Source organism: Anopheles marshallii, chromosome 3, assembly GCF_943734725.1.
Source record: "Anopheles marshallii chromosome 3, idAnoMarsDA_429_01, whole genome shotgun sequence".
Classification (NCBI taxonomy): domain Eukaryota; kingdom Metazoa; phylum Arthropoda; class Insecta; order Diptera; family Culicidae; genus Anopheles; species Anopheles marshallii.
This window is the reverse complement of record NC_071327.1, coordinates 64,618,440-64,642,560: the sequence shown is the minus strand read 5'-3', so window position 1 is coordinate 64,642,560 and position 24,121 is coordinate 64,618,440. Positions and strand designations below refer to the sequence as shown.

At 44.2% G+C, this 24,121-nt stretch overlaps 3 protein-coding genes across 3 annotated transcripts; 1 reads left to right on the top strand and 2 right to left on the bottom strand.

Annotated features, from left to right (window-relative positions):
* On the bottom strand, positions 1-17,866 carry LOC128713517 (nucleosome-remodeling factor subunit NURF301). The gene is made up of 15 exons (XM_053808377.1): positions 17,539-17,866; positions 12,488-16,963; positions 12,020-12,409; positions 11,681-11,953; positions 11,365-11,606; positions 9,944-11,288; positions 9,392-9,573; positions 2,881-3,292; positions 2,187-2,812; positions 1,353-1,747; positions 1,066-1,284; positions 794-961; positions 526-721; positions 375-459; positions 1-296 (listed from the first exon to the last, which is right to left on the bottom strand). The coding sequence occupies exons 1-15, from the start codon at positions 17,864-17,866 to the stop codon at positions 1-3; spliced, it is 9,633 nt and encodes a 3,210-aa protein (XP_053664352.1).
* Positions 17,867-20,790: 2,924 nt separating this feature from the next.
* LOC128714826 (cilia- and flagella-associated protein 20-like) lies at positions 20,791-21,605 on the bottom strand. The gene is made up of 2 exons (XM_053809707.1): positions 21,330-21,605; positions 20,791-21,243 (listed from the first exon to the last, which is right to left on the bottom strand). Exons 1-2 carry the CDS (start codon positions 21,603-21,605, stop codon positions 20,791-20,793), a joined length of 729 nt encoding a protein of 242 aa, XP_053665682.1.
* An 840-nt stretch (positions 21,606-22,445) lies between these two features.
* LOC128715033 (uncharacterized) lies at positions 22,446-22,980 on the top strand. The gene is made up of 3 exons (XM_053809914.1): positions 22,446-22,582; positions 22,660-22,782; positions 22,845-22,980. Exons 1-3 carry the CDS (start codon positions 22,446-22,448, stop codon positions 22,978-22,980), a joined length of 396 nt encoding a protein of 131 aa, XP_053665889.1.
* The last annotated feature ends 1,141 nt before the right edge of the window (positions 22,981-24,121 follow it).

The following is a 24,121-nucleotide window of genomic DNA, read 5'->3' as shown; positions in this document are numbered from 1 at the left end:
CTACGCTGTTGCGGTCACAGCAGACGTTCCCGGTGCTGCAGCAGCAGCAGCAGCTGCTGGAGGGAGTGCACCGCCGGCACCACCCACCAACTCATCGTTACGATCGATGAGATGCTCGCGGAAGTATTTGATCTTTTGCACGAAGAATGATTCGAGACTTTCGGCGCAGCGGAAAAATGGCGACTCCTTCGGGTTGTAGTACCGACAGTTGTCGAATATCTTCGTCATGTCGCCGATGAACTCGGACAGTGTTTGATAGATTTTGTTGTCGATCTTGGTTTCAATCTTTTGCAGGTCTGTAAAGGGGTGGATCAAGTATGATGAGATGAACGGATTCGTATAAACACACATGGTGGCATGTGAACAAAACTTACCCATTGGTTCTTTTATCACACGATAATAATCCGGAGCCTCGTTTGGGTCAACTGGCTCCATAAATGGCCAGGCGCTTTTGTGTTGCTGAATAACAACAAAAGGATAATGTTAATTGTGGGACGGAGCGCAAGACTAGAAAACGACTTTTACCTGGATTTGTTTGATCAGCTTCTTAAGATTCTCAAACTCCCTCATGCTTAGCGTTTTCATGTTGGCGAAATTAATTGCATTGTTCATCTGACAGTTTGGACAGCTGTACTCATCGATATTGTTTGCCTCGCACTGCAGTATGCCAACGCAGCGTCCGTGGAACCAATCCTGGCACTTATCACAGCAAATGTAAAACCTGGAATATCCAACACAAAGAACACGTTAAGAACGATCCGACTCGTTACACCGCGTTACGGGCGTTACTTACTGAGATTCGTCATATGGCTGTCGGCAGAGACAGTACAGCTCCTGGGTGTCCCGAGCATGCTTACACTCGCTGCAGATATATTCTGTGATTCGCTTCGACTCTTCCTCACTGATACCGACACAGTCCCCGTGGAACCAATTATTACACAGATCGCAACCGACATAGAACCTGCAAGAGAGGCGGAAAAGAAATCGAGGATCAGTAATCGGACTTGTGCGTTACCTTCACTTCCGTGGCTTCTGGCTTCTGGTCCAATGTATTGAGTAACTCACTTTGAATCGTCATACGGCGTCTGGCAGATGCAATGCGTTTGAGCTTTATTATTCTTTTTCGCATTTCTCTTTGCTTGACCCGCACCACGGCCTCCCGCCGATCGGGTGTTTCCAGATTTTGAACCTGCTGGTGTGGCATGTTTTTGACCCCGTTTGCTATTGCCAGGGGCTGGTGTGTTGGATTGCTGTTCTTTTGCCGCATTTGCTCCAACAACCGTTCTACATTTAGAAAGGAAACCCATCAATAACGTAACACATCACTTTACCGATCGCGAGAGGAAACCAACCTTCTTCGGCTTGTGGTGGCTGTGGTTGATGTTGAGGAACTCTTATCCGTCGCTTGCTTCGAGCTACCACGACCGGGCGGCACCAGCTGTTCAGTTTCCCCATGTTCGTCCGCATTGGACACGATCGACTCGAATGTTGGTGATGATTGTAGCGAACTGTTCCGTTGCTGTTGCTGCTGCTGCGCCTGTTGGAGGGATGCGGTAGTACCAGCTGTCGCTGCCAACACCACTCCTCCACCTGCCGCTGATGCCGCCCGAACATTCGTGGTGCCAGAAGCCGACTGCAGCTCGACGGAGAGTTCCTTTTGTATCTGTACCTGCAATTCCTTTTCGAGATGAGATCGTTTCTTGAGAATGTCTTTCTTTAACTGTTCCTTGTGACGATTCAATTGTGCCTAGCGCAAAAGAACAATCACACACAGAAATAAGGATTTTATTTTCGGTTTTTTTTTTGCTTTTGTTGTGTGTACTATGGCTGGGACTTGCACAACGGAAGCAAATTAGTAATAATAATAAAAACACATATAATAATAATATAATAAAAAACGGTGGAAAAAACGATCAAACGCTAATTGGAGAAAGAAACAAATGATAATGGTGGGTAACGAAACTTTTCCTGCATCATTAGAAAGGGTGGTAACCCTGATTAAAGCGGCAAGAAGAAAGCTCGTCAAATTAAAGCTAAAAAAGGCGAATCAATACGGGATATCGGAATGGGGGGGGAAATAATAGCTTCTAGGATGCTGTTTTCAATGTAAACATTCCTTCCATTTGGTGCAGGATAGATAATGTATTGCATCATCACACGGTTGGAAACGGTAAACGATAACATACCTGCAATTTATTCTGCCTCTGCTGTGGGCTCTGTTGCTGCGGCGAGTTACCAGTGCCCAGGGCACTAACGACAACATTGCCACCCGAAGAACCATCACCGGTCGGGTTTTGTTTCCGCTTGTCCACATTTCTGTTCCGCCCAGTCGACAAAGCTGAATCGGTTTTTCCATCCGCAGGCGACAGAACCGTCGTTGCGGCGGCGGTAGGCGATTCGTGCGTTTGACGGCTTGGTGCTGCCGCTGTTCGTCTTTTGCTCGGCGAACTGCCATGATTTTCATTGTTCGAAAGTTTACGCTCCCGGCTGCTTGATCCCGGACTAAACGATGTGTTGCCACCGCTTCCACCGGCAGACGAGGTGCTTTTTGTAGGACGCGAGCGCTTCGGAGTGTCCATCTGCCATTCATCGTCATCGTCGTCGACACGTGGATTTGTACGCTTGCGCGTACGGCTGCTGTTACTGTGCGACTCGCTACGGTTCCCGGTCATGTTGCTGTAGTTGTGCTGCAGTGCAATCGTGCGATCGGGACGATCTTCAGGTTTAGCGTTCTTTTCATGGTAGCGCTGTAAGTTCAGCAGCTTTTCCTCTATTTCTGGAGTATTTCCTTGTTTGCGTGCATTGTTTATCACTACAAAACGCAACGGGCAAAAGGTTCGTTGAAACAATTGCATATCTTAGAATATACCATTTACTTACACTGCTGAATGTAATCCGGTGTCACAACGAACGAATTCTTCCCATCGTTGCCTTCATCTCCTTCCAGCTCCTTCGCATCGTTTGCTACATCCTTCAAGAGCCGCGCGGCCGTATCATCGGACGACTCGGCCTCTGCTATCTGTACATTCTGTTGCTGCATCTTTTGCTGCTGCTGTTTGTTCAGATTGTTGCTCACCTTCTGGATCAGCTCCTTCTTGACCAGGGGGTTTATGCCGGTCGCATTGTTATTGGCACCGTTGATGATGATGTTCGAAAGGATGCGAGGTTTCCCGTCATCGACGACCGAACTATTGTTGTTAGTTCCGGGAATGATCGGAACAGCAGGTATCGTAGTATTGCTAGTAGTGTTCTCTGTTGCAGCCATTTCGGCAACTGCTTCCGTTGTGTTTTCCTGTTAGGATTGACGAAGACGAACGAAAGAGAAAAAAAAAACAAAACAAACACAATTGTACGACCACGGGTGTCGAAGCAAAGTGAATCGACGACACGCACACGGAATGGACAATAATATTAGTAAAATATTCTGCTAGTTTGACTACTGTTGAATCCGTTTCGTTTTCGCTCGTTTCATCGCAAAATGTACAAACCAGTTCTGAACGGGCAAAACGAACCATCATTGCTGTTTCAACAGAGCGATGAAAATCCTGGATAAGGATTTTCACCATTTCCGATTGCGTCGACATCGAGAGCGAGGAAGAACTTTCTTTCAAATGCACATAAGCCCACCGATCTCCGACCAATACTTATACTGGGGGTAAGTATACTAGGACAAAAAAAAACAAAGCAAAGATGCTGCCAACCACGGAAAAACACGGCGTTTCTCCGTCAGCCAACACACACATCCTGCCCATCGTTATACTTCTTCCACGGATTGTTTCATCTTGCTCAAATGCAATTATTGTAATTGTAGGAGAGTGTGAAGATATTCATCCAAACAAAGGACAAAGTGCGGAAATTGATACGTGTACAACAAATTACGGAAAGGTAGCCACAAGCTTTGCCAATTGGAATTAATTACGTCTTTGCTAGATCTGATCCTTACAATACGTACATCTCTTCCTGCTTATACACGCCCTAATTGCTCTGTTCAATTTAGTTTCATATACTTTAAAAATCTTTTGACATCATCTATCTTCTATCATTTGCTTGCCGTTGAATCGCTCTAATAACCATCCAAGTTTAACCATTGTTGTTTAGAGATAAGAACGAAACGAAACAAAAAGCTAACAGGCTTGGGTAGTGTTTGCTTGTAAACATATGTATTATTAAGTGTGTGAAACCAATCATTTAAGATGAAAAGCTATGTTTTTCAAGAAAAGAATAAACAAAACACAAAATATGTGCAATAGGAAGACGACATTCAGGAACTGACACGCTTCTCCTTTTATTCTCCTTCACTATTCTAACCTTTCCTAACATCAAAATGCTAAGCGCGCTTTGGTACTTTGCCTGCGTCGATAGAATGATAATTTTTGCATTATTCCATACTGTCCTGTTTCCAGTCCTTTGTCTCAAATGATGAATTCTCTGTTCCTTCAGTGTAGTTTGTTTTCCAGACAACAACAAAAATCCTTTATCCCTCTCTTCAGAACAAAACAAACTGATGATCAGTGGTCGGAGATCGATGGAATGCAGGTTCTTCCTCGGATCATATCAAAATTCGCTTTCTGGTATTCATTTTGCCGGCTTTTTTTAAAAACTAATTCTCATTTGCGATCAAAAAAGCGAGCACACGGACACGCACACAAAACGGGATGGAGAGAGAGAGAGAGGAAAGATATATGTGGATAAAAGAGGTTATAAACGAAATGAAGCTCTTGTTGTTTTCAATTAAAAAAATGTAAAAGAACGCAATAATAAAAAAATATAGAAAAAAAGATGACAAATTATGCTCTTATAAGTGAAATTTAAATAAAACAAAAAACCGGTAACAACAACCATATTTTGTAAGAATAAGCCAAAAGAAAAAACAAAAACAAAGAAAATCGTAAAACAAAAATAATAACTGTACGCATCAGCACATAAAAACAACAAAAAGAAAGGAAACAAAAGCGTTATTATAAAAAAAAAGCTGTTTCAAACCACAACATCAACATATTGGAGCAAAAATAATAAAAAAAAACACCATGGTTCACAAAATCAACAAACACTGGAAAAATAAACTGGGAAAATGTGGTTGTAGTTAGTTTGCAACTGTGATAAGTGTATGGCCTCTTAGTTTAGTTTTATGTTGTTCTTATTACTTCGTTAATCCAAAACAAAACAAAACAAAAACTTTAGCTGCATAATTCGTGCCATTAAACTTTAACGGTATACTTAAAGACAAAGCCATACAATACAAGTTTTGGGAAAATGAAACAATCAGGAACGGTGTGCCAGAAGAGATCTGAGACAAAACCCTGCCCGCCAACATTTTTGTGCTTTGCTTCTCTTTATCTGTTGTTGCCCTATTTTCCTGATCGTTTATTAGTTTCGAATATTCGATTCCTGTGTGGTGGTGGTGGTGTGAGAGCTTTAACCGTAACGACTTAAGTACCGGGAGTTATCTCACTTAATACCTTGCGTAACTCATCCGACACACGCGCACACACACCCAACAGCATCCCGCCGTCCTATATATGTGCAAAACAAGTCCGTAATCTTAGAGAGACAAGGATAAAGAAGAAATTGCATTCCCGCATTATGTCGCAGCATGTGGCTTCCTTTCTTCACTTTCGCGCGCCCATTCCGCTTGTACGTAGGTAATTATATACGTATACAGTTTTTATGCATTAGTAAGACATTTTTCGCTAACTTATGTCCTTTTATTTGTTGGTGTCGATCGTGTTTACGGCACGGTTGTGTATAGTATGGCTCGGAGACCGGTGTGCGGCGTGGAAACGATTTAGTATCAAAGAAGAAAACAAAACAACTACATAACAATCAACGAAGCACAAACTCAATCTAGCAATAGCCAATGGCGTACAACAGTAAGAGTGAAACGGATATTAGTTTCATCATGTCATTATATAGGATTAACAATACACACACGACGCACACACCGGGGGTAGAATTATTTTTGTAAAATTCATTTGTCTGTTTTATCTTTGCTCAGATACATTGTTTTATTATTATTATTACTTTTGTTCTTTATTGATTACCATTGTTGCTTTTGTATCGCGTTGTCGCTTGTCAAATTCATAATTATTCTCTCCTAATATCATTATGCGTGTTGTAATCAATTCATGAATAATTTCCTACCACTATTTCTTACATCCATGAGGAATATAGTATGTTTCTGTTTTGTTGCTATTTTTTACACAGCAAGTCGTTATTTATTCATAAAAAAGTTGTGTAAATTCTTTTCACCTGTCCTTTTGCGCGCTCTCTCTCTCTATTCTCTCTCTGCTCTGAAGTCAACTGGCCGTTCCAATGATTCCCTTCGCTACAGCACGCCTTAGAGAGCGTGTAATGTGTTGTGTATTGAAGTTAACTTATCAACTTTCTTTTGAAGTGCTTTTAAGTTGATTAATTACAGATGCGCCTCTGATACAGTAATAGAAATGTTACCATGCTTGTTAAGTATGAATAGCGCATTTAGATCTTAATAGTATTTATGTACACAGTTGTTTTGCCTTAAGGGCTGTTGTGTTTAGCTTATCGTACAGAAACCCCGCTGTTTTGCAATAAAACAAAATGCTTATTCAATTAAATATGCTGCAGAATCGTCAACTTCGTGATGGTTAAATGGGTCTATTGGGGAGACGTACTTCTTTCTTTGCTCGGCAGTTTCAACACACAATATGTTGCGAGAGCGCTACCACAATACACAACGTAAAGTACATTCCAATAAAGAATGAGAGATAGTAGTGGTACACATGGATAAATAAACTACACGCCACAGCGTACACAGGTATTAATACGGAATCGGTACGTAAAACACAAAAAGGGGGAAACAAAATATCTCCAAACTTATTGTGATAAATCTTAACATCAAAAGCATTGCATTATGTTTTTACTAGGGGCAAGATAGACGCATAATTTCCATAAACGATACGGAAAAGGAATCATAAAGTACGTTTCTTGCTATTTTTGTCCATGTTGTGAAAATATTACAATTACTGGGCAAACGCAACTAACTAAGACAACACACACTGACAAATCTATTGGTGGTTTATGATAAAACACTGGAATTGGAATCTCTTACGGTTCCGATCTCTCTTTGAGCGATTATTTGCTTAAAAAACCGCACGTAAACAAGTCATGGGAAAACAGTCTGGTACAAGTGTCTATTAGTTCTAAAAAAGACTTACTTAAAACAAAAAAAAAATAAATGCTCGTAAAATGAAATGATTTTTGTCCAAAATTTTCACAAGTCATCACGGGATTAATGTATTTTAACTCGAAAATGGAATGGTACTTAAACTGAAGATTGTTAAATACGACCGAAAAATCTATTTCAAATGGCTTTGCTTAGTTTCATACAGGTTGATTGAGTTCAGTTGGAGTATATATTTTCTCTCTATTTACTATTCACTAATGGTTCCCTACAACCGTTAGCCGGTTCTTTAGTCTGCCCTATGTCTGGTTATCAGTCACATGATCAGTTGATCATGCATGTTAAATGATCAATGGTGTGGAAAGTGTGATGATACAGTGGAAATTTTAATCCACATGGGTATTTATCGTTGAGCGGTACATTACTGGCTATAATACAACCATGACCAGCTCTTAATTTTACAATTTGATCTGCTTGTTCGCAAGGAACGGTGCTTGTTTATTTCACTGAAACTTAAACAGAGCATACTTTGGTCGTTGCAATAATGCATCACATAAACACCGCTACCTGTGAGTGGGGGAGCCTTCATTTGACCGATCGATCGAGCAAAAACAAATCTTCAGTGAGAAAAAAAAGGTCACTAATAATAGAAAGCTACGTACAGCAAAAGAATTTGAAAACGTGAATCCACAAAGGAAGGAACGTGAACCTATAAATGTACTTTTATATGATACATTCATACTCAGCTCTTCCAAACCAATTACTATGTCTTAACCGTTCGGCTCCATGGGTGCTACACGTTGTTTATACAGCTTTGTTGGGGTGTACACTGAAGGGTCGACACACTTCAAAGCAATGCTGCGCATGGAATAGCGTGGCTTAGATCATCATCCGTACCGTACCGATTGTACACACAAACCACGACAATCATTTGCTGATTTGCTCTTTCGAACTCTTATTCCTCACTGTATGCCTTGCATACACAGTCTCCGATAATATATCTCTAAAATTATGTTGCGTTATGTTGGATGTTTATAACACAACATACACCGGCGAACGCATCGTCATGTTAAGTATTTAGTAACGTGAAATTAATTATTCATACGCGTACGGTGCTAGCAAGCATACATAAATAGGCAGCGAATAAGTTGTATTCATAAAAAAAAACACATTGGTTGCGTTACAGCCTGTAGTCGGTTTATAGAGCTTGTCCTGTTTTGTCTTGTCTATTTAAGGTTTCTTATAGCTGGAATATTGGGTGAGCGTAGGTGAGTCCACTGTTCCAATCTCGATGAAGTTAATCTTTTAGCAAACTGTATTATTTTCGATTAAATATTGGACACTCGACACAAAATCCCACCCGGACCGTTCCCCCGTAGCAAGGACTGGCTACGTGACAAAATGAGTCTAGTGATCCAGAAATGGCAGGCATGACGACCTTATAGGCCCGTAACGCCAAATAGAAAAATCAATTCGATGCTTGCCATTTTGATGAATGAATTCTTAACTAAACGAAACAAAATAAGTGTCTGAGAGTTATACCTATATTGCAACATTAGCACAACGGTCGCGTCAAATTTACAATTCCATCGATGCAACATAAAACAGTTGGTATGCCCTATCGTTTCGTCCCATTGGATCGGACACTTTTTGCATGTTTGCTGTCTGCTTACTGTCTCCAGAAGGTTAGTCCTTACCAAACGGATATAGATAGTCAGTTGAAAACGTACAATATTAGAGTGAATGTAATATTAATCGCTCAGTTAATCATGTTAAATTGCGCAACAACAACAAAAAAATAACGCACTGAACACGATAAACTCGTGCAAAACATATATCCTCCATTGCTAATAACCGAGCAGCTTTTGGGCTTATTTGCATTTTGTCAGAACACGGATGCGCATCGTGATATGGGTTGGCAGGCAGGGAATATTCGTACCGAAAAGGTGGCTTTTGTCAAAATTGTAAAACATAGTAGATCGAAACAAAAAAAAATAAATCCCTATACAAAACCCTAACCTAAATGCTTGTTATGCGTACTTTTTAAACAAACACACGATTCCCTTGGAATGTACATGGTGATGATGGGGTGGGGGGGTTATGATTAAATTCACTGTATCGTCACTTCTTTTACGAATTCCAGCCCCAACATTAAGTATGAATAGTTCATATGGTAGGCTAGAGAGCATGAAATGGGAGGAAGTGGGCCTTTGAAGCCTAAAAACGACTTACTTGATGGTGTATCTGTATCGGTGTTCCTGCCCCTGGCTCGTGCTTTATTTGCACCGGGGTCAATGGTGGTGGCTGGCTTACAACTGCACCGGCGTTCGCTACCGCGTTCTGGGCTGGTTGAATGGCCAGGTAGATTTTTGTTGGACCAATCATACCACCTTGCCGCCCGTTTGATTCTTGAACTATAAATAAAAGGTAAGGAAAAGGAAGGCATTATTATTAATGCTAGCAAACACAGAGAGTACGAAAAGCGGAAGATATAAAATCATGTCGCCGTAAGAACATCAGGGATAGAAAAGAGAAATTTGACCGAAACCATGAATAAAGCTAAAATTGCAACGCATCAATAACTGACATTAACAACGTGGACACATTGGGCAAAATTATGACAAAATCCCCACATGAGGTTGATGATATCATTGCTTCCGTTTAGGTCAGCTCACGCTAAAGCAACGGGAAACTCCCTATCGATGTCCTTTAAGCATTCGAGCACAGCGGTCCAAACAGCTAATGCCTAACAAAAGCTCTGATTCACTTTGTTCATACACTTACCTCGAAGCAATTGTTGTTTGACTTGCTGTTGTACCAGTGCAGTTTGATGAGGTGTAAAATCGCTGCCCTGCAGTCCTTGTAAAACGATTCTGGGTCCTTGGCCGGTATGCACCACTTGGGCCGTAACACATTTAATGACCGTTCCTGGGGGCTGCCCTTGTAACAGTGATTGTTCCACAGAATTGCTAATTTGTTGTTGTTGTTGTTGCTGTTGCTGTTGTATAACAACATTATTTATGTCTGTTGTTGCTTGCATTACTTGTTGTACGGCTGGTTGTATAATCTGCTGCTGTATCAATTGTGGTTGCTGCTGCTGTTGCTGTTGTTGTTGTTGCTGTTGCTGCTGCTGCAGCTGTTGTTGTAGTTGCTGCTGCTGTGCCTGGGCAGGGTCGGTTAAGTTAGCGACAGGAATAATTTGTGACGTGCCGTTCGGTTGCGCCTTAATGTGTGCGACAACCTGTGCCTGATTGTTGCTTATCGGTCGCAGCAGGACCTGCTGCCCGTTAACATTCGCCAGCTGCAATTTGCCGGTAGAGAGCTGTTGGGCCAAGCTTTGCACCTGACTGATAGCTACGGTTTGTTGCTGTGGCTGAGAGGATGTGGCAACGGCCTGCATACCCGGGGACTGTTGAATCTGAAAGTGTAATTGCTGGGTTGGCTGCTGCTGTTGCTGCTGTGGTTGTATGGTCGTGGAGGCAACAGTCGGTTGTGCCGCCGTCATGATTTGTTGTACTTTCTGAATCTGTTGCATCGTCCCTGTCGTCGTCAACTGTGCACCACCACCCACCGAAACGACGGTTGGCTGCGTTTGAATCTGTAGCGGAGTGTTGTTTACGAGCTTCTGACCGCTGTTTAGAATAATCCGTTGACCACCGATCATTATCTGCTGGCCGGGCGATGCAACTATTTGCTGAACCATTTTCTGACCACCGTGGTTGATGATGATTTGTTGCGGTGTGCCCCCAACACCGGCCGCGTTTTGTATCAATATTTGTTTGGTAACCGTCGGCTGACCGGGCGTTGTAGCTAGTAACACTTTTTGCGTGGGCATTGGCGATTGGGCGGTGCTCGATGCGGCCGCGGCAGCAGCAGCTGCAGCTGCTGCCGTCGGTTCGACGATCACCTTCTGACCGCCCTGATGCTGCGTACCTTGCAGCAACTGCTGCAAATTCGATGGCGTCACCACTTTCTGCACAGGCGTCGTAGTGGCCAACAGTTGATGACCACTGCTTGTGATGACTTTCTGCAGCGTGCTCTGGTTGTTGATCACTATTTTTTGCGGCGTGGAGGACGACACGATCTGCTGTACATTTTGCACGGATGCCGGTGAGTTTGAGGTTTGTACCTTTAAAGATAAAAGCGAGTGTAAACAATATAATTAGCAAAAAAAGAGGAAATGTTGCCACACTACATGTACATACCTTTTGCAACAGCTGACGCTGTACCACCTGTTTGACCGGCTGAGGCGATGCAGCACCCGTTGGTGTCGATGTTACGCTGCGCATCAACACTCCCTTGTTTAGAATGTGTTGGGTAGGCGTGGATGATGCACTGGCATCACCGCTTGTAACCGTCGATGTGGCACCCGCTGAGGAATTGGGCGTCCCAGATTGACCTACCTTTACAATCTTCTGCCCAATCTTTGTAATCATTTGCTTGGGTGCTACAGGCAGGCAAGAAAGAAAGGGAAAAAATGTATCGTCTATTTTTTTTGGAAAACAATATATAAATACTCACAGTTGGGATTACTGCTCAGCACGTGTAATTTACCATCCGGAGTTTGAATCAGCTGTTGACCTGGGTTCAAACCACGTACGCTTACTTTACCATCTGGCCCACGAATGATTTGTACCTTTTGCGGACCGTCCGGTTTTGGGGTTCCTGGTGTTTGCTGACTACCAGATACGTTTGTCGCGACATTCTGCTGAATGATTTTTGTAGTACCGTCCGGATTTTTCACTAAAATCTTGCGTTGAACTATGCCGGCTCCCTTTGGCGTTGTACCACCTTCTACAACCAAACAAGAAACGGTTGCTTTATGCACGATCCTTACTACATACATAAGACCATACGTACCTTGCTTCAATTCTAAAGCTCGCTTTTGATTATGTGCTGCCCGCTGTATGCGTAATTGTTGTTCCATTTTTTCATTGATTTCGTCGCGCGATACTTTGTTGGTAACGGCGGTGGACGATTTGTTAACCATCGTACCACCACCACCGGGCGAAGCTGTCGAGGAAGAATCGTTCAAACGGTTACCCACCGGCAGCTTGCCAGTACTGTTCCGCGTCACCGGTTGTGCAGAAGCCGCTACCAGTTTTTCCTGCTTTTCACCGTACAGCTTTATCTCCCACAGTTCCAGCTTGTCTTCGTCGATCCATTCTTCTGACACTTGCGGTTCAGTTTGCTGTGGTGATTCGGCTCGTTTCCGTTTACGCAGTCCCGATCGAATGGATTGCACTTCTGCTGTGGGTTTACAATTCGATATTAATTATTAACTTTCAAAACAAAACACAAATCCAACCACCAGTTCCATACGCTTACCTCTTACAGTTTTAGGCAGCTCCAATGGAATGACCACTTTCCGGCGCAGATACTGTAACCGCTCGTTAAACATTCCAACGTGCCGGTGGCGAAGCAATTCCAGTGACATGATTTCCGATTCTGTCGTCACCTGTTGTTTGCCGTCCGCCGTCACCGGCTTCATGGCCATGTCGTCCCATCGCAGGCAGGTCCAGAGAATGCGCAACTGCAGTCCTACTGCGGCCAGCGATGAAAGGTTAACGCTCCGATACAACCAGCACGTTTTAAACAGCGGGCGTGAGCAGGGATAAGGCCAGACGGACGTGTTTGCCTTTGCCAAATGATGAAAACCCGTCACCTGCAAACGTCCACCGTGTTTGGCTAGCTTCAGCAGTTCGCCACGCGGCAATACCATTATCGACGATACGCCTGCCTTCTTCGTGCGGAAATAATTGACCACCGGATAGCGCGGTTTACCATTGCCCAGGATTCTGATCTCGTTTTTGGGCTTTGCTCCTTCAGCGGCCGCACCTGAGCTGTTTGATTTCACCACCGGTGGAAGCGTTTTCTTGAGATAAATTTTGCCCTTCGTATTGCTCACCGAATAAACGCGCACACTTCCATCCGGTGCTTCTTCCTTTACTTCCGCTTCATCTTTTTTCACACTGCGTGACGGTAGCGCAAAACGACGATTCGGTCGCAGAGGAATCATAAATTCCAACTTTTTATCCGGCATTTCTTCTTCCTTTGGCTTGGAAGGTGGAATCGGGCTGGGATGTTCCTTCGCCACATTGCCAGCAGCTACATCTTCGTTGAGCTTCGTTGCTAACCGTGATGATCTACCGCGACCGCGAGTAACGCGAGTTCCATCACCGTTGGAAACATCCGAAGATAGCGAATTGGAATTAGAATTCTCGTTCAACGGTGCACCATCTTCCACATCCATCGGTTTTGCGTCGGCGATTATCGCTGTCGTGGTTACGTCCAGCATCGCAGCAGTACTATCGATTGCGTTGTCTTCACTGCTGCATACGACTTCCTCCTTTACCACATCGCTACAATCCATTACGGAGGCTCCAGTGGACGTATCCGGTTCCTCTTTCACCGTTACACCTTCTTCCTGATTTTCGCCACTTTCCTGCTTTGGCGTCACGCTCGCCGTTAGTTTGGCCAGCAGCTCTTCGTCATAATCCACAAGCGTACGCTTTGATCGCTCCAAATCATCGTTCAACAATTTGAACACATTCATTGAGAAGTTTGTGAGCAAATTTTCAAAGCTCTCCTTTTTCGCCTCTGTCAACTTCTGCTCTAGGATGGACTTTGAAGGAGTTGCTGCCGCACCACCGGCCGTGGTCGCAGATTGAACGGTGCTGTTGTGCTGAATTTCCAGCACCTGCATTTGCTTAAGCAGAGCAAATAGCTTCGCCTTTAACGCTCCCCTCTCGCGACACAATGGAGAGTAGCATGACGAGCTGGTGGTACTGGTGCAAGAAACCGAGTAGCACCGATTCTGTGTTGACATATGATTCGCGTAATGATACTTCACACGTAAAACTTGCGTCTGACTGACCAAGGCCTGTAGCTTTTCCCGGTAATGCCGGTTGCGGAGATGCTGCTGATAAGCGGTAATGTGCGGTTTTATGGGAACCGCACTAACTTGTCCCGCAGTTCCACGACTGTTGATGATGCGCTGCAACTGCTTCTCGATGCACTCACTGGGTGGAAGCACACGCACCGTTATGACGGTCGTATTGCTGGGTGTAGCGTCCGTCTTCGACACCACAGCCGGTTGTTCGCCCAAACCCTCATCCTGGCGCTCTTTGGCCAACTTAATGCGCTGCTCTTCCGCATCGCGCAAGTTGATGCGGCGCTGCAGCAATCCTTCCAGCAGCGGACACTTTCGACCAACCTTTGGATATAGTATGCGGCCTTGCGGTGTTGAAAGAGCACGCGAAACATCAATTTCTGAGCTGAACTGTTGCGGGACCTCGAACGTTTCGATTTGATTTATCTTCTGCAGCAGCTTTTCGTTCAACGAGTCTATGTCGGTTAGGAAATCAACAGCAACCGGCGTCTGATCCGACCGGTACAATATGGTGCCGGCGATGCTCTGGTGGCAATTAAGGAAGGCTTCGTAAGATCGCCAATCCAACTTTTGCACCTTTCGTTCCTGCGTTTCGGGTGTTAGCACCGGAAGCACCACGTGCGCTGCTTCGTTTGTCGTTCGCCCGGGGACCATCTTCTTTCGGCGCCCATTTCCCATCCAGACCCAATCCCACTGTCCGTGGATGCGGTACTCTTCGCCCTTTTGCTTCCATACCTGGTGCTTCAGACCGAGTGAATACTTTACGAAATTTATCGCCGTTCTGTTCCGCTCTTCCTCGTCGTCACGCTCACGTTTTTCGCGCTTTTCAAGCTTCTTCTTTTCCTCCCGCTCGGCCAGTGTTATCCTGTACATTTTGGTGTGGCCTAGCTGTTCGTGCCATACGCTAGCAAACACCACACCGCGCAGACAGGTCTGGAACATACACATCACCCGAGCAAACTCATTCGGGCTGGTGCACACACCGATCGCATTGATCCACAGCTTCCGCAGGCGGTTCCAGTTATGATGCATGAAAGCCGCCACGATCGCTTGCTCCAGTGCGAGCAACGTTTGACGAATGGTCGTAATGATTTGTTGCTGAGTGGCATACAATCCACCGCCTAGCCATTTAAACTCCGACACCGGCGTGAGTGAGAATTTGTGCGAAAGGTGTCTCTTCTTGTCGCGTTCTTCGTTGCGCTGCGGTTTGTTCAATGCAATCGGATGCACGGCATATTGGTTGACGTAGTTTTTGTGTCCATTCTCCATGCCAAGCTTGAAGTAGAGCGTCCCATTCGACAGTTGTGTTACTTTCTGGCGGGTCAATCTATCGATGCCGTCCGTACTAGCGATGCTTGCTGAGGAAGAAGAGCTAGTCGCATTGGCAGACTCTTCCTTCGGATTTTTCTTCTTGAGTTCATCCAAATTAAAAGTGCGCGGGGTTAGTGATCCTGTTTTCGATCGGGTCACATGCTTACTGCCCCCACCACCATTCAGCTGTTGTGCACCGTCCTCTTCCTTCACCACCGTTTCATCGGACGCTTCTTTGTCCTTGACTTGTCCGCCACCATCGTTCTCTGTAGCTGTTCCTAACACTCCCTCCTTGGTATCTTCTTCTCCGTCCATATCGGCTACATTAGTGCTATCCTTGCCGTGCTCATCCATATCGTACGGGCCCAAAAGTTTTTCGACGCGCTGATTGTCAACCTCGATGTACGATTTCTTTCCTCCCTTGTGCTGATTTGTTAAAGTTTCGGTAAGCGTCATCTGCCGTACGATATCATCGCGATACTTTTGGTCTAGCTCCTGGTACAGTTCCGCCTCGAGCTCGTCGGGATCAAGCTTCGAGAGCAACAACTCGAATTGCTTCACCGTACTGTAGTACCATACCTGTGACGAGTCCTCATTTTCCACGAAAATCCTGCGTACCACGAACCAATACTTTCGCCCGTGGCGATCGAATCCGAGCATTTCCTGCCGCGACAGCATACCCTGCTTTTCCTGCGTCGAGATGCAATCGATTACGCCGGACACTTTGTGCGATTTGCACAGATTACACTGCCAGTCCCCTTTCGGTACATCTATCAGCGGTGGTTCAACACACTCCAGATGGAAAACGGCCGGACATGTTTCACAGCACAACAATTCGCCCACCCGATGACAAACACGACAGTGGTCATCGTACCGGATGGCTTCTTGCATCACGTCGTCCCGCACTTGGGACGTTACCAGAAATTGATCCGTCAAAAATTGCAGCACGTACAGGCGATCTTCGGCCGGAACGTACGGATACTCGGTAGTGGCCAGAATCTTTAACACACTCTGATCCAAGCTGGGATCGCTTTCGATGTAGCTTCTCAACACCTCCGGCCAGGTAATGCAGTCCATCAGGTACAGCGCAATGTTCACACTGTCCTTCTGGTCGAGCGGCCCGAAGTGCGTTTGCTGCGAATCTTCTTCGCGCAGGATGCCCTTCAGCAGCATGATATGCAGCTCCGTTAGCAAAGCGCTCTGCTCTTCGCTCCAGATGGCGGCACAAAAATCCTCGAAGCGAAACGGTGACAGGCGGACCTGGTGACGGAACCGTCGGATGATTTCATAGATGGACGTGCACTTGAGCACAATGTCCGTAGGCACTAGCAGATCCTTCGACGATTCCGGCAGTTCAAGCGTTGGCACTTCACGCTCTTGCAGCCACACGGGATCCGGACTCGGATCCTTCAGATAGATCGCCCCGTTGATACCGGGTCCTCCGCTCGAGCTCGTCATCGAGAAGTCGCTTTCAGATTCATGTCCGAGACTTTCGTCAGAATCACTCGGCGAACGTAGGTAATCATCGTCGAGATCACTTTTATCGCTGTCATCTCCAAAGTCGGAACCGTAATGATATTCCGAATCGTGGTACGAGTAAGCTGTTAAAATATAACAAATTTCATAAGTTTTATCCAATCCGGGGGAATGTTTAATTCATTAAAATCATAAGACTAATTTTATTTAAATACGATCCGATTCAATTTATCATCGAGTTGCGTTCTTTTCGAGCTTTTGCTTTTTCGACGGTACAAAACATTTAATTTGCTCCAAAACATTAATTTTGTTTCTTTCTACACATCGTCTGTTTCGCTTTAACTACAGCAAAACATAAATACAGACAAGTGGCGTCAAAAAAGAAAAGTAACTGAAAAGGGAACTTCATCAAAACAAAGTTTCCCCGCCGCTCGAGAGACAAATGCGTCCTTCCACCCCTTTGCAGCACACACTTGTGCGTCCGTCCCAACAACTAACTGTCAAAAAGAAGGTTCAACCCTGGGAGCGAAAAAATGGAGGGAAAACGAACACACGCACGCACACAGCCTAACAGTGTCGCGCGTAAAGAGGGTACTACCCTGCTGGCGTTATGTTGTTTTGGAAGGAGTATGATGCAAAACCGGAGTATGTGTCATGTTACGGTGCGTGGTGTAGATTAAAGGTGCTTTGTTCAACATACCTTTTCGGGCGGAAGAATTATTATGTCCCCCACGTCCACGGCCGCTTGGGCGTCCACGGGTGGTCGATTTTCTGCCTCTCGTACTTTTCGTTGCCGGTGTCCTCCGAGAGGTGGAGGGACGGCTCTCCTCACTGCCATGTGGAGATGAGGCGCGTGAAGCCGACGGTGTACTGCCATCTTGCGTATCCTTGCACAAATATTTGGGCTTCTTCACCAGATGGTACTGGAACTTCTTCGCCCGTTCCAATGTGGCTGTTTTTGGCGGGCGGCCCCTCCGTTTGCCCACGGATGCACTGCCACCCGGGCCATTTGACTGCCGTCCCGTCATTGTCCGCGTTCTTCACTAAGTTAGATGCAATCTTACAGGCAAACTATATGTTCTGCGATTAATCTTTTGTCAGCATCGGTAAATCGTGCATAGTCAGGCTCTTGCTCACTCAGTAATCCGTTTCGAGTAAGCTTTTGCCTTCCCCGTCCAATCGTTGTATAGCGGATGCAAGCCTTAACTCGAGTCACGGTAAGCTCAAAAAACACATCAATTGCTATGTTCTATTATTGTAATCCACTTCTTTAAACGTATGCCTGCAAAGAGAGAAAAATAAATAAAAAGATAAACATTAATGCTTCATGTGCCAGATGTGAAAGAAAGGATCGGATTAGAGCCAGGCCTCCAGTAAAAAATAGAGATGTAGAGATAATTTCCCATAATAGGCTATGCTGCGCGTCGTTGCTTAGCATCGTTACCACCATTCGCGAAAGTACAGTTGTGCATGCTATGATCGAACAATAATTAAAATAATCGAATGCTTTGTTACTAGCAATCGAATTGTCCGCGGTGCCGCGGAAAACGCGTATAACTTTTTCTCCCTAATCTATTCCCACGGAACGGGCCCCCGATCGTTTCCACTGCACACATTGCACACGCTGTGACGGTACAGTTCTTCACCTGCAGTACAGATTTGTTGATGCATTTTCAACTGGCCAACATAGCGCATGATGCAGGTCGCAACGCACTACACCAACCAGGACACGAAACACATTTTCAGAGCACAGAGTTTTACTTTATCGCTCTTTCACCATAGCAGCACCACACATTTTATGCCACACGGGCATTATTACCCATGGCGAGCGAAAAACCTACCTCCCCCATGTATCGCGCGACGGTTTTCACGAAAATCGCTTTCCAAACCTATCAATTGTTGTCACTATATTATTGCACTTTATGTTGCTCGTGACACATGTCAAAATAGTAGCAATTTTCTTCCTTTTTCCCAGCCAAACGGTGGCTCGAATCGTTGCTTCCTTTTTGGCTGTGCTATCTTTTCGACCCGACTTTGCTCACAGAAGACGCACTTCTGCAGAGCATGACGCGAAGACCTCGATTGTACTGAAAATTCAGATCATGTACGGCACCTAGCAAAGCTCGACGCTGATTGGCCAATGCGCTCGGTCGCCATTTTGACAATCGGCAAGCGCCGATGCTATGGATTCATTTTTACTCGCCAATGCATCCTATGAAATTTTACCACCCGAAAATGGTTTTAAATACCTCACGCGTAAATTTTCCGTCCAATGTTGACTTTTCCAGTGCACAGTTTTAAGCAAAATATCACATTTTCACAAATTTTCACTCCAGCTTTCGATCGCCCAATCACAGTTCAGCTTCTATTGCTCGGCTGCACACTAACGCCATCTCTGGGTAACGCGCAGACCACGCATCTGAAATTTCTGCATCCCAGCCTATCTTCCCCTTTTCCGCTAGCGTCATTAAAATAAAGATGCGTCTTTTCCCGACAATTTTTTCATTTTCATCGCATGTTCTGTTCCTGTTAAAAACACTCTACAATATCTCGCTTTTCCCGCTATCTCGTTGGACGATTTAATACCGCTAGCTTTCCAAGACTAACCACGAATTTTCTTCACTGCTTTCCTAACAACACATCCACAGCCAAACAACAATGCCACCGCTAATTATTCGCTTTTTACATCTATGCAGGTCGTTTTATTGTAACTTTTTCTAACATCCTACAACGCTACACACCAGCTTTTACTTGTAATAAACTAAATTACGTTCGTGGCCGTACACAAAAAGGCAGAAAACACACAAAACTTCGATGCAATTATCGTACCTGCTTGTACATTTTGATGATAGTGTTGGTTGCGTACAGCTTTGACAGGTCATTGTCAAAGCATTTTGCTAGGCGCGTAATTTTGGCTTCAATCAAGATTGATATTAATTACATATTTTAGCCCGCGCAACACGCACTGATAAGCTGCTGCTAGGTTTCATACAAAAGATGATTTATTGTTACCGAAACACTCTGAATTTGCGTTGTATAAGGCGGAAAAATATAAACAGAAATTTTGCCGTACTAGCGTTGACAAGTGTTGTACGAACTTGTCGTCTGATGTTGACGCCTTTTGGTTTGCGTTTTGCTCCCAAATGTCAATCTTGTGCTGTCAGACGGCTAGTTCAAACTTTCTAATATCAGTTGATAAATTTGTATGAACCACGTGTTTGGTGTGAAGCAACGAGCATACTTGCTTACCAGTGTCACAACAGCTTCGTGCTCTACTGCAGGAACCCTCTAAACCACTCACATTGTAGTCTGCCAATTCAATATTCTTGCCTTGCTGGGCCCAGGCATCAACAACATCACTCCATTTGCACCTATGGTGCCTCCTCCTCTGTCCATGTGACCATCCGAAAGAGAATTTAGTGGCTGGGTCGTTCTGAGTCTTTCTAATGGCATGACCAGCCCACCGGAGAATAGCGAATCTAATTTTTTATACGTTGTTAGTGAGTTCGTCGTCTCGTACTCGTAGAACTGGTTAATGCTGCGACATCTCCATTGTTCTTCGAAGCATACGGGGCCAAAATTCCTACTGAGCTGAGCCTTCTCCTCTAGAACGTGGGTGAAAGAGATTCGTCTGTCTTGCACAAGGTCCATGTCCCAGAGACGTATTTATGTATCGGAACTACATTTTTCAAGGCTGATTTTTTATGTCAATTCAAATGCTTCACATACATAAATCTAAAACATTGAGTAAATAAAATAGGCTATACGTCAGCTGTTTAATTTTTTAAAAATTTACCCAACAAGGGTCTAAATAGGTTAAGCTGGGGCCACAAACTGCTGTACGAAACTAATGGAGGAATCCGCCAACCGATAATTTACAGAAGATCTATCTAACATACGATTAGTCCTAAAATACACCGCCTTAGTAATCGTTCCACTATTTAACAGCAATTTAGACTTCTGTTCCAGCGGCGCACTGTGCAGTTGCTAGCTCATTCTCCAACAGATTAGTAACATCAGCACTATCTACCGGTGTCGGCGGACGTACAGTTTCAATTGGCTCATGTGGAATCTTGGGCGGCTTCTGCTGCTTCTTCAACTCCATTATACGGTTTGGTCGGATCGGTTGGAACAGTCTCAGCTCGGGTGGCGTTTCGTCGTTCGTGTAAAGTTGATCACAGAAGTAGATGCACTTGATACGCACATTGGCATGTATTTGCAACCGGACCGTCTCCACATAATTCGTGCCGTAGGCTTTTCGTGTAAAATCAGCCAGGTTGATCTGTATCTGACCCCAGCTCGGTGACAAAGATAATGGTAAGAAGGTGCTGAAGTTATTCACACGCGTTACACTTTGGTAGTTGGAGAAGCGTAAACGGCGCAGCGATTGTCTATCGTCCAGAATCTGTCCCAAAACAAAAAAAAAAAATAGACGTAAGAATCATCGATGGCGGGATCGGACACGGAAGAAAATCATACACTAAGCCTCACCTGAATTTCGAAGGAAAAAAACTTCTTCATATTTTTTACCAACATCACAAGAAACGGCAGTTTGATTGAGAGCGATGGACAGGGCGCGCATGGGGCTACCATGAAGGTGGTGGCAACGTTTACGCCGGTCAGCTCGAAGGCCAGCGAACGTGTATGCTCATCGGTCACACGCCTAGCGTGGCCATTTTTCGTATGCACATCCCAGATGGCAAGCGACTTGCTACCGCCACTACTGAACACCGTAACGAAGCGATGCTGGAAAGCGTTCCGGAACATTGTCACAAAATGTGCGCAGTAGAGAAAAAAAAGTATTAAAAAAAAGTACTTTAGGAACTGAAACACTCCACCACATAACGCCGTTTACAGCCGATTCACATACCGGGCAAAGTTTGCTGCGATGCAATAGTACATAATCGATACTATATTACGCCAACTTCGATGAAACATGTCTCGAAAGCTAATAATAACGACTGTTGCACATTGGTGGCGCGTGTTGTATTCTGAAGCTTAATGTAAAATGTATTGAAAAATCACCATTCCGTAGAACATACATAAAGGACAGGAACATTCGTTAAACGATAAAGCGCAAATCGTTGTGTGTGTGTGTGTTTGAATGTCTCGCTCAAACTAAAAATCCTTGCAAGGACGACCATCACGATTTCAGACAACCGATAATTAGTATATGAGCTGTTTCTATCCTGTCATTGTTTTGCAAACTAACGATCGATAAACGTTTAACATCGAAAAGCTCCCGTTTGCTGCCGGCCGCTGCGAAATACTATGAAAACGAAAGCAAATTCCACCGTCAATCAGAAAATGTTTGCGGCAAACGTTCTTCCACCTGATTGCGCGGTTTTCCCTCTTCGCTGACCTACATTAACCAAACAAATCGATTGCTTTTTCCTATTCCGTGCCAGTTACCATGGCAACTATAATGTTGGAAAAACGTGCAGTTTGGTATCTTGATTATTTCCGTCTTTCCGTGCTGTGATGTTGGTGGGATAGTAAACGTTTTAGAACGTCTGTGCTTGTGTTTATTTCTTAACTACGTTCGCATTCGCATATTTGCGTGGGACGAAAAGAGGCGCGTCTTCATACCAAATTCACCATCACACGATGGATAGAAGCAACTTCCAACAGCAGCGTAAAAAACGTCGTGAAGCTAAACGAAAGTCGGGTGAAAAAAGGAAACCCAAATCGAACCGATCCGAGGAAAGTCTACATCCAAGCTACACCAATTTACAGCCACCATAGTAAGATAGAGGGCTCGATTGTGTTTTTTCCGATCTCCCCACGACACGATGATGACTTGAACGGGTTTTACTTTCAGCTCGGCCAGCTGTCGTCAACGATATCACGCAAATAACATGCTCTACGAGAAACAGTTCAACCACGAGTTGCGAATGCTTGAGTTGATGCAAAATTCGGCCTACGATTCGATGCGGTTCCACCGGTACATAGCGATTAGTGCACATTTCACGTGTCTTTTCATACAATTTACCAATTATTTTGCAGCCATTTCGCTATTACTACACTTTGGCCACCGTTGCACACACGCAAGGAGATCGAATATGTGTTGGATAAGTTTTTCCGCCACTCCGAGCGACAAACTCGTCGTTTGCACGAAATTATGAAAGGTCCTGTTCATTAACTAATGTTGTCTCCCAATGTATTTCGAACAACAACAAAATTGTTAGCACAGTGAAATAGAGTTTCCCATCGACCAGTTGACTCTAGTGATGTTTCGGGTTCAAAACGCCTAAAGGTAGGCAATCATGATTTTGTTGCCTCTGACAAAATAAAAAATATATTGCATACTAACAGGCGTGCGTACCAACATACAAACAAACGGTGTAGCGATAAAGGGAAAAGTTTGTCATTAATAAAAGTTTCGTTCCAAAAAACAAACAGCTGATTTCTTTCCGTAAATCAAACCCATTAAATAGAATACTGATTGAGCTTTAAATATTTTAACTGTATTAACCGGTTTGGAGGAAGTATTTACGATGCAAAAGGTTGCACTATTTGTCCATTACCATTTCTACTGTTACAATTCACGTTCGATGGGCTAGTTTGGTAAGGGGTGACGATTTTTCTTGTTATTATCTTTAGGTTAACTTTTGCAAATGGTTTATGTTTCCAAAGAGGTTTCCTGTCGTCTACATATTTCCTTTATAGAATACTTTGGACACATTCGTTTCTGATAAATACCATTTTGTAAGAGTTGTTCCAAGCTGAGCAGAAGTAGTATTTGTAGTATTCATTCTAGACAATGCTTTTTAATTCTACTTTAAAGGTGGGTTGGTGATCTTTCGAGTATTAATTTGTTTGTGTGTAATGTTCAAGAGAGTCCTTCGCTATTCGATTGATTTTGGTGAAGTCTAAAGTCTAGTGATTAACGGTGTATTATTTTGGCTACGAGTTCACACATCATCCCGTACATCATGCTTGGTGAATTTTGTTTCATTTATGAACCCTAAATAACGATATTCAGACTTTAAACCTGTATATGACAACTACTCGATTGGACAAACGTTGAGTTATCCGCATTTATGGTTGTGGTTAACTATTATCCCTTCATTTTCTAATATTAATATCAATCCACTTCCTCTAATAATTTCCCCCCCTCCTCCCCCTTACAAATAGAGAGCTCCGTTCTGCTCATCGACAATTGGTTTCCGGTGGTTAAACTTACACTATATGTACTATATTTTGGTACTATAATTATTCAGCGTTTTTCCTGTGATTGTTGAAGTATGTGCAGTTTTCTTAATCAATTCCGTGGTTGGTTT

Excerpts from the sequence above, each read along its gene's own strand:
- LOC128715033 (XM_053809914.1), top strand. The coding sequence starts at position 22,446 with ATGGATAGAAGCAACTTCCAACAGCAGCGTAAAAAACGTCGTGAAGCT. Across the intron at positions 22,583-22,659 it reads ACCAATTTACAGCCACCATA|CTCGGCCAGCTGTCGTCAAC; the intron begins GTAAGATAGAGG and ends TTTTACTTTCAG. Across the intron at positions 22,783-22,844 it reads GATTCGATGCGGTTCCACCG|CCATTTCGCTATTACTACAC; the intron begins GTACATAGCGAT and ends ATTATTTTGCAG.
- LOC128713517 (XM_053808377.1), bottom strand. The coding sequence starts at position 17,866 with ATGACGGGACGGCAGTCAAATGGCCCGGGTGGCAGTGCATCCGTGGGC. Across the intron at positions 11,607-11,680 it reads GCTGAGCAGTAATCCCAACT|CACCCAAGCAAATGATTACA; the intron begins GTGAGTATTTAT and ends GCCTGCCTGTAG. Across the intron at positions 9,574-9,943 it reads CAAACAACAATTGCTTCGAG|TTCAAGAATCAAACGGGCGG; the intron begins GTAAGTGTATGA and ends TTTTATTTATAG.
- LOC128714826 (XM_053809707.1), bottom strand. The coding sequence starts at position 21,605 with ATGTTCCGGAACGCTTTCCAGCATCGCTTCGTTACGGTGTTCAGTAGT. Across the intron at positions 21,244-21,329 it reads TTTTTTCCTTCGAAATTCAG|ATTCTGGACGATAGACAATC; the intron begins GTGAGGCTTAGT and ends GTTTTGGGACAG.